Source organism: Phytophthora infestans, genomic scaffold, assembly GCF_000142945.1.
Source record: "Phytophthora infestans T30-4 supercont1.281 genomic scaffold, whole genome shotgun sequence".
Taxonomy (NCBI): Eukaryota; Oomycota; class Peronosporomycetes; order Peronosporales; family Peronosporaceae; genus Phytophthora; species Phytophthora infestans.
The window spans coordinates 53,694-63,275 of record NW_003303478.1 but is presented as its reverse complement, the minus strand read 5'-3'; the positions used below and the strand labels follow the sequence as shown (position 1 = coordinate 63,275).

The following is a 9,582-nucleotide window of genomic DNA, read 5'->3' as shown; positions in this document are numbered from 1 at the left end:
ACCTTGGCAGGTGTGGACGGAGGAGTCGTCTGCTTGATATCAGCGTCAGGTTCGGCGTCCAGCACTCGATCCATCCAGGCTTTAACACGAGGCAACGCGTACTTGTAGCCAACTTGGATGATCTCATCTTTCTTGTTGAACTCCAGAGTGCCATAGTCTTTGACAGGAGGACGCAAGTACAGATCAACGCACTCTTCCTTGATGCGGTCTTTGTGCTGCTCTGACGACACGTACGCCAATGCCGCAGACACGTCACCCATAGACGGCACCGCCACTGTCTTGGAGAACGGATTGAGCTTGTTCCAAAGCAGCCACCAGCCCGACAAGGCACTTCCGTAATCGTACCAATCCGTGCACGACTCGCTGGCCACGTCCACGGCGAAAATATACTTGATGCCTCCTTCCTCCTTCATGACATCAGCAGGAAGATTGTTCATGTAGCCTCCATCCAGCAGCAACGAGCCGTTCTCCGAGATTGGAGGGAAATAGCCTTGTAGACTCATCGACGCACGCACATATTTCCACGCTGGACCACTGCGATGGACACTCATACGGGACTTGGCGATGTCCGTGGACACGCAGAAGTAGTTAAGCATGAGATCTTCAATCGACAAGTCGTAGAAGAGCGCACGGATACTCTGGTTGAAGCGACTGCCATTGAAGAAGGAGGAAATGGGCAGTGTGAGGTCTCGTAGCTTCTCGAAGATACTGCTAAGACCTGCCGATAACTGCTGCACTTTCGACTCCACGAGGTCTAAATTGTTCGGATGCATCGCGTATATCCCGCCAATAAACGCGCCGATACTGGTACCACCAACGACATCTACATGGATACCACACTCCTCAAGTGCGCGGAGTACACCAATGTGTGCTAAACCTCTCGCTCCACCGCCTCCGAGCACTAAACCGACGGCATTTCCAGTGATTCGACGACTTAGACGCATGAAATCCGAGCGATGGTCTTCAAACGGAACTTGGACGTTGTGGAAGCCACTGATCCACTCGTATTTCTCCATCGGGAGGATGAAACGCGGCAGCAACGGACTGTCCATCTGCAGTCTCAATCTCTTCTTTAACGCATAGGAACGTGATGATCCCTTCGCCTCCAGCTTCGCAGCAGCGTCGATAGCCGTCAGCGTCCAGTCCTTTTCACGGATACGAACGACACTGATCTCGGCGTCTCTCTTGTCCCATGCATCCTCCAAAATCGACACCATGTCGCTCACAAACGCTTGTTGAGGATGTGTGTCCGAGCAGAGCAGTAAGATGTGATCTGCTTGACGTAAACAGAGCTTCGTCCACGCTGTTAATTGCTGATCAGCCTCGTAGATTACCAACTCGTTGGTACTCTCAATATCTCCCATCCAGGTCGAGAGATTAGCTCTGGCCACACGAGAATTACTGATCCACTGCTCTCCTAGAAACGCCTTGGCTTTCTGCGACGACACGGTTTCCACTTCTGCTAGCGTCTTCAGCGACATCTCCAAGTGCGAACAGAACGTCTGGATCTTCGTCATCTTCGTCAGCGAGAGAACAGCAATAGTACCCAGTGGCAGATTGCTGCCTGTCTTCTGACCATCAGTAGTTGTCGCACTGGAGCCCAGAGACAGCAGATAGTTACTGCGAGACTTTGCGCCAGTCACATCAGTCTTCTGTGATTCCACACGAGGAGTTGGCATTCGACGAGCCAAGTTCTTCGTGAAATGAATTAGCACGGACGGGTATTTACTCACCACATAGTCGAACACATTACGCGACATCTGCGAGATCTGCGAGTCACGGATCGCGAACACCGATGAGTTACTGGGTCCAGCTGACAGCATGTCCATCGCACCAAGCGTGGCTCCACGCACGAGTTCATTACTCGTTTCCACTTCCTTGCCACGATGCGAATGCACCTGAACAGCTCGAAGTCGACCACTAATAACCGTGAACACTGAATCGCACAGATCTCCACGATCAAACAGACTTTCGCCACTGTGAAGATGCAGCCAATCGAACGACGTGTCGGCCATACACACCAGCTCCGAGTACTGTGCCAGCAAGTGTCGTGTGCATTTCACAGCCACAGAATTCATCTGCAATAGGCTGCAGAAGAGAGCGTCAGGGATCCACAACAGCGTCGTGTCTTCAAGACAAACATGGCGTGTACCGACGTAATGCGAGCCCACAAAGCACGTCGCGATCCCCACTTCACAGCCTTTTGTAGCCTTGTACAGCTCTGCATACTTCTGCGGCGTTAGAGCGACCTGAACACTAACCGCTCCGGACAGTATAACATGTACACCCAACGCACTCGTACTGTCGCCAGCTTCACGGATCGTCTGCTTCTTAGTGCGTTTAATAATCTTCGCGCAACTAGCGAATGTCGAACGTAACTCTGCGTCATATAACCCAATAGAATCTGCCACATTGTCCACGATCTCGTTGACCGACGCGTTCTCCGTCTCTTGTGTCAATAGTGGAGCCACGTTGATGATCTCGGATGATAACCCGAAGTGATCGATCAGAGACTTGGACGTGATCTTCTCCACTTGGATTAAAGCTGCTTGGGACAGTCGGTAGAGCGCTTCGGGGTATTTTTCCAGCACCTTTTTGATCGCTAACGTCGGGATTTTAAACAGCCGCGTACCGTCCTCTTGTGCGCGTGCAGATAAATTCCCGCATACTTTCTTCACGAGGTCGCTGCATTCTCCGTCGTGTAGCTCGTTTACTAGGACGGTAAGTAAAGGTAAAGATGACGTGAGGGTGTCACCACGTCCTAATAACTTGGAGAAACTCTGCTCTTCGTTGTCTCCGTGGATTGTAAGGGACGCTGACCCATTGACGATCATGAGGATGGAGCCATCGAGTTGCCCCTTCTCGAAGATCGTCTCGCCTTTGGAGAAGCGTAAGATACGCAGATCTCGAGCTAGAGGCTCGACAAATTCGCCGCGTAGGAAGGAGAAGACTTTGGATAGTGTATCGTAGATGAACTTGAGGTTCTCTGGCCCGCAGTTCTGACGTAATTCTCTAGGGAACGTGATATGGTCTTCTAGTTCTAGTTGGCGGTTATCCTGCATACGCTCACGTTCAGCTTGTAGCAGGTCGGAGAAGGACTTGGAATGTCTCGAGCTGTGACGCAGACGCTTTGATGTAGGCGACGGAGGCTTCTCGGCCTTGGGCTGCGTCTTACGCGGTCGCACTTGGCGAGACGCAACCCACATGAACAACACGCCTAGCAACAGCGCGACAGCTACAAGTGTGGCCACACCACCCACTGCGTACGGATTTTGCTCTTCGACATGGCCGCGTACATCAGCTGCTAGACGCGACGTCTTGTGCGCCGCCTTGGCACCGACGCGCGTGAAGATGGCGAGTCGTAAGCGTAGCCACGTCCACAAGTCGGACGTGGCGAGGCCTGCGAGCCGTGTGAGCTCCAGTGACATGCTGGGTAAACTCAGAGTGTCCATGGACAGACGTGAGATCTCAGCCGACGAGATGAGTCTCTTTTTTCTTCTAGCACTCTGCCACTTGCGCTTCAGCCAGCAAATTCTCGACTGAGCACTTTTAACGCCGCTCGGGGATAAAAGTCGTGTCTCAGCGAGAGCGTCAAGACGTCGTGTGTCGTAGCAACTTGATAAATGAAGTGGGTGGTAAAGCTTGGTTGTACCTGGTCGGGTGGACTGTATTACTTCAAAACAAGTGCATTTGTCAATAGCACGTGTTGCTGTGCCCGGCTGAGTGAAATGTGACGAGGCTAATGTGACCGGTTGAGCCCAGCTGAGCGCGGCTAGACGAGAGTCAGTGCCGCGTCATCACTTGATGAGTGGCTGGATTTATACGTATAGCCGGCTTCCTTTTGCCCAAGAAAAAACCTCAACTGATACTTTAAGAAAAAATCACGTGTGGTGTCTTGCATTGGCACTGATACACTTAGCAAAAAAAGTGTCTAAGTATGGTGTTTAAATTGGTGAGTCGTACTGTGATAGTGTTTAAATTGGTAAGGTGTAGTGTAATGTAAAAAGTTATGTATTTATATGCACATACACAGATACCTGTATCGGAGACATTGGAGCATCTTCTTGTCAACGGCTCCCACTGCATTTGCTCCGCACAACATTTCAAATACAAGTAGGACGTACACGCCACACTTGTAGCTATCCGTTTGTGTGCCGAGGCTAGATTCGTATAAACGGGTGCGGTAACGCTTCACACCAGCACCCGGAAGCAAACTTACCAGAGACCCGGCAACAGCCCGGATACTTACCATGTAACTTGAATGCATCGGGTCGTACAATATTATCTCATCGGTAGCAGAGTTGACGATGATTGCACACCAGTGGTTCCCGCTACAGTTCATCGGGATAAGAATGCGTTGACTGAATACTTCATTCAATACAACACGTAGCGCATTTCGATCCGTTCTGATTCTGTCATTTCTGGTGATGCTCACAGTAGTTGGGTTGATCATCACTACCATATTGACCGTCCCAAATAATTTTTGCATGGCAGTCCACATAGTTGTGAATTGGAGGGATCCCTTAGCAGCAAAATCGAACACATATATCTAGACAGTCAAAAATACGCAATAATGTTAACCTAAATAATTTGTGGAGGATAAGTTTAAAATAAAAAAAGATACGTACCTGCTCGGACAGAAGCGGCATTGATTTCAACTTGGCAGGCAAATTAAGATCGGTTTCAACGTGAAATGACGTATTACGAAGTAGTGACACGTCCACCGAGAAGATCCAATGCAGCACGCGTTCAACAGTCTGAACGGCAGTCAGTGCCCGATGCCACTGTTCCATTATTGAGAGCGTGCAGGGCACAAAAAATGCCTACACCCACCAGCCCAATTGCAATGTCCTGCTCAGCCAGCCCGCGCCGAGTCCGTTGATATGCCGTCACCTTAGCATCGCATTTTCGTAACAGGTCCCATGCAAACACCCGCGTAAACTCACAGGCATTTGTGATTGGTTTTCCTGGTGGTAGCTGTGACGCATGGTGTGCAATTGGCGGTTTTGGTCGTCTGTCAAACACGAATTAGTTAAACTGGTTGAGTAATTGACCTGCTGACTCGTATGTAGCCTCTCCAGAAAGCGCCTCTTTAATCGAGTTGAGAGACAGCCGTTTTTCATGCATGTCCGAATCACCTCGGGCCATCACGATTGCGATACTTTTCTTGGCCTTTTTTATTGCTTTTGGTTTCTGTTTTGGTCGTCCACGAGGCCTCACCGGACTTGCGATATCAAAGTCGGTGGTGGGATCCACAGAAAGTAGCTGAATTTCACAGTCGTGCGACATAATCTCTCTTCGAGACTTTAATGTATCCAACTGGTTGCTCGGGGTACCCGACTGCGCAGGAGCCGCACCCGACTCGCCACTCAGTATAACCGACTGGTCCATAATCGTACCCGACTGGTCATTCAGTGTACCCGACTGGTTACCCGACCTCATTTTGTAGCGCACAATGTTGCACAAACTGACCTTTACCAAAGACATCATGCGCCATAAACGAGAGGACCTTATACTTGGACACATTGGTCCCGTGTGTTGCATCCATGAGCAGAACCTCCGGAAAACGGCCGAGCAACTCGCGCATTGACTTGGTTTGGAACGTGATATACATAGCCATTTTCTGTAGACCCTCAAGAAATCATTTTGCTATGTTTATCAACAAAATATCTCCATGTAGCGTAACTTACCTTCCCAACCGTTGGGTCGATAAAGATTCTGCCAACATTCCCAGGTTTCTCGCAGAACTCCACCATCCATTTCTTTTATCTTTGTGAGCTGGTGCTGGAAGATTGTTCTCTTGCCTTAAGGCGCTGGACGATGTTGTGTACATCGCGAATAGAGGGGTTGCATTTAGAATGCTCCTGGATAAACTTCAGGATATTCTTTTTCTTGGCACCCGTTTTCCAACACCTCACCCTCAATGGCGGTTTGATTCGATGCATACTGCTCGTACGTCCGCCGATTAAGGTTATGGGAATGCTCCAAGTTACTTTTCGTGATGAAGAGTGCAAAAGCCCTCTTATTTTTATCTGCGATACGAACGCAGACGTTAACCTATTAATACGCACAAAATAACGCACACCACGAATTAATCAATAGGCTAACAATGTGGTCATTAATACCCAAGTGAATCAGTACCCGACTGGACCCAACTGGTGCCCAACTGGAAAAATACGTACCGAAGCCTCGCAGCCCATGGGCCTTGTTTCCTGGCGTGGTCGCTTTCCTTGCCCTCGCGACATGTATGCGCCAGTATGCGTACAGATTAGCTTCTGAGAATAGCTCCCCCACTCCGGCAGAATCAGCGATGCACTCGAGTTTGTTGATTGGATCTTCTTGTTCCGGTCCAAAACTGTATTGTTGGTTCGAATGCGAAAAAGCTAAATGAATGAAGCGTAAATATCTGTCCACCTTCAAATGAGCTGTCTTATAGCGAAAAATACATACCTGGTAGCTGTTCCTTTGATACTCCTTGAAATAGGCGTCGATCTGTTCCCACGACTCAAAGCACGTGTGCGTGAGAGGTGGCCCCAGCACAGTTCGGCCAGACCCGTTACTGAAGCTGCTTGACTGCCCAGCCGGCATCTGATTGGTGCTATCACCAATTGAAACGTCCCTGTGCTCATGAGAGTCTCTCACATCGCGAGGGTCAACGTCGCTCTGATCACTCTGGTCGCTTTGGTTATACGAGGCACTCGGCTCGCACCGCTTTCTCCCTACCTGGAGCCGGGGGTCCATTCGCCACGATAGACGTCTCACGCTTGGCACGCGTCGAGCTATAAACGAATGGTTTTAAATGGATAAAAAATATACGTGTATACGTTGCTCGAATGAAGCATAGGGCTAGGTGGCATTTCATCGATGAATAGGGAGATGGGCCAGCCGGGCACGATAGTCACTCTCTTTGTCAATTTTCTTGCAAAAAGGTAACCTCTTTTGAAAAACATATCACAGAAGGACCTCCCGCTTTTTAGCGACTTATTGACTCATTTTTTCGGCCAGCCACTCAAACTCCATGGACGGAAAGGCTGCACAGCTTGTGGCGCGCTACGACCGCCTGATCGCGGCGTTGGGCGAGGACGCGTTCAAACCTTCTAGCGGAGTGTGTGCGCGAGTGGAGGACGCTTCTGCTGCTGTTGCGGAGGTTGAGAACGACGAACAGAGACAGAAATTGCTCAACGTGGCCACAGACAAATCTATGCGCTGTGCCGATCTCATTGCCAGGAGTCTAGAGGCGTCTGCAACGCTTGCTAAATTGCAAAAGACACTGAAGAATACGTACGATAACAGCCAGAATGGACACAATGACGAAGACGAAGATATGGAGAGCGAGGAGGACGAACAGTACGACACGTCCACCACTTTGTTGCTGCAGGACCTCGTGGCGGCTGGCGACGAGGCCGAAGACGCCGCCAAGAAGTATGCACGACTGGGCGTCGTACGAAAGACCGCGCGTGCGAGCCACGAGCTGCTAGCGTCGGCTGAGCACGATCTACACGAGCACTTGGCTAGTGAGTCCACGACGCCTGGAGATGCCGTCATGCAGAACGAATTCCAGCAGCTGTACATGGACGAGTTCACCACTGCGTTTGGCGACGAGCTGGACCAGTTCCGTCAGGAGGAACGCTTCGAGAGCAAGGATGTGACCTATTTAATCTCCTGCATCCACGCAGGCGGCGACATCTTCACACCACTGCAGAAAAAACTCTTCGTTGAAGCAAGTCGAACAACAGAGTAGGGAACGGAGCAGTACAAAGCGATAGAGCGTTAAAATGCATGTGTTTGTGTTCCCCCCTTTTTAACTACAAAGTGCTTGTTGTACTGTAGTAATTTGCTTTTGAACAGTAGAGCAAACAGCTTAGACACGCAGGTTGATCTTGCGTTTGGTCGCTCTCGGCATCTTCCTGGTGCTTTTCCGTCCCGCTGTTACATGAGACTTGACGGTGGGGTAGTACGAGTCCATGGGGCGTTCACGCAGCTCACGCTTTTGACGACGGGTGCGTCCGGCATTCGCTTGGCCAAAGAAGTCTGCAATCCACTCGACCATGCCCTCTCTACCGCCCTTCAGCAGTTCGATACCCTTACTAAAGAGAGGATCCACAGCCATCGGTGGACCATTCGTGCTGTTATTGGGAGGCGACATCTTCACCGACACCTGTTCATTCTCCGACTCACTCTCCTCATCAGTGGACGCTACACGTCGATAGAAGTAGCACTGGTGTCCTTCACTTGAACCTGCCATGGACGTCGCCACTCGTCCGATATTCTCTACAGAAAACCCGTACATGTCCACAACTTTACGTGGTACATGGAAACTGGCAAAGTACTTGGCTGAACTGCGGTTGAACATATCGGCCATCTTGTCCATGACGTCAGGCGGGAATCCCACATCGAAACTATACACGTGGGAGAAGGGTTCGAACGAGTGCGCGTGTGTGATATCTCCCGCTGTGAATACCGTCGCTAGAGGTTTCTTGCGTTGCGAGTCCAGTGACAAGACGCTGCGTAGGTTGTGCAGTGACAGATGCCAACGAAGTTCCTCAAGTTCAATGCCGTACGAGACCTGTACGCCAGGGTCCACAGCTACGTGGAAATTGGGCTTGCCCAGTCCTGATCCCACATCGATGAAGCGGCTGCTCTTGGAGAGTTCGCACTTCTCTTTCATATAGTCAACTACTCTTTGGAACGACGCTTGAGTGATCTCTCCGTAGATGGCTCCACCGGCTGCGTTGCCACCAAGACTCCCCGTCTGCTTACGGATTGCCTTGTATACTTCAGATACCTCATGCTCCGTGAAGGTTCGCTGGACTTCTCGCTCACGGACGTCGGCCAATGGCGTCACTTTGCCGGGCGTGCCAATAGACAGCCGCGTCCTCTTCTTGTTGGAGGCGGGTGTCGTAGCATTGCTGCTTGGCTGTGTGCTGGGACTCTTACGCTTACGGCCAACGGTGGAGCTTCCCGGGGTCTTAGGGGGCTTGTCACCCGCAGCTGATGGCGACGACATCGGACGCTTCTTGAGGGCGTCGCCGCGAGTGGGGGACAGGAAAGGGCCCCCGGATGGCTGCGGCGACATGACCGCCATCGAAGCTGTTGAATAAGACCCTAGGGCTCAATGGACCAGTTTAAAATTCAAAGCGCACCTAAACCCGTGGGTAGACACAAAAAAAACATTTGTAACCCGTGGGTTTTTCGACAGCTGGTGTCTTGCACACATTTCATGTGGCGCACATAGTCGTAATCAGTGCATCATCGCAACTTCGACACCCGTTGCATCTCTCAAGTAGCTCTTCGTTCTCCTTCTTCTCTACGACCAATGAACCTCTCTACCTCTCGTGCAATTATCCTCCACCCATTGGTCGCCCCCGTGGGTGGTGCCCTGTCGCCCAATCTCGCGCCGTGGCCGAGTGGCTACGCTCGTTGAGCCCTTGTGACGTCCCCAACGTAGACAAACGTCCGTTGAGCCTCTTGGACTTCACTTGCGATGAGAATGTCCACGTCGTGTTGAGCTTCCTAGACGGTCCGTCGCTTTGCTCAGCACGCAGTGTGTGCCGCTCTTGGCGCCACCTGAGCAACGACGAC

General features: G+C 51.0%; 4 protein-coding genes across 4 annotated transcripts in view; 1 reads left to right on the top strand and 3 right to left on the bottom strand.

Annotated features, from left to right (window-relative positions):
• Window positions 1-2: 2 nt before the first annotated feature.
• PITG_21336 (patatin like protein) lies at window positions 3-3,428 on the bottom strand (the record flags this gene model as incomplete). Its single annotated transcript, XM_002895047.1, has 1 exon — window positions 3-3,428. A coding segment is annotated over one exon (3,426 nt), but the record flags the coding sequence as incomplete, so codon positions are not given.
• A 3,576-nt stretch (window positions 3,429-7,004) lies between these two features.
• On the top strand, window positions 7,005-7,741 carry PITG_21335 (uncharacterized protein; the record flags this gene model as incomplete). The annotated part of the gene is made up of 1 exon (XM_002895046.1): window positions 7,005-7,741. One exon carries the CDS (start codon window positions 7,019-7,021, stop codon window positions 7,739-7,741), a length of 723 nt encoding a protein of 240 aa, XP_002895092.1.
• A 22-nt stretch (window positions 7,742-7,763) lies between these two features.
• Window positions 7,764-9,093, bottom strand: PITG_21334 (uncharacterized protein; the record flags this gene model as incomplete). Its single annotated transcript, XM_002895045.1, has 1 exon — window positions 7,764-9,093. One exon carries the CDS (start codon window positions 9,005-9,007, stop codon window positions 7,862-7,864), a length of 1,146 nt encoding a protein of 381 aa, XP_002895091.1.
• Window positions 9,094-9,411: 318 nt separating this feature from the next.
• PITG_21333 (uncharacterized protein) overlaps window positions 9,412-9,582 on the bottom strand; it is a gene marked incomplete at both ends in the record, with an annotated part of 1,330 nt that continues 1,159 nt past the window's right edge. The window contains one exon of the mRNA XM_002895044.1: window positions 9,412-9,513. Within this exon, the coding sequence (XP_002895090.1) occupies window positions 9,412-9,513 (102 nt within the window). The remainder of the gene's footprint in view (window positions 9,514-9,582) is intronic.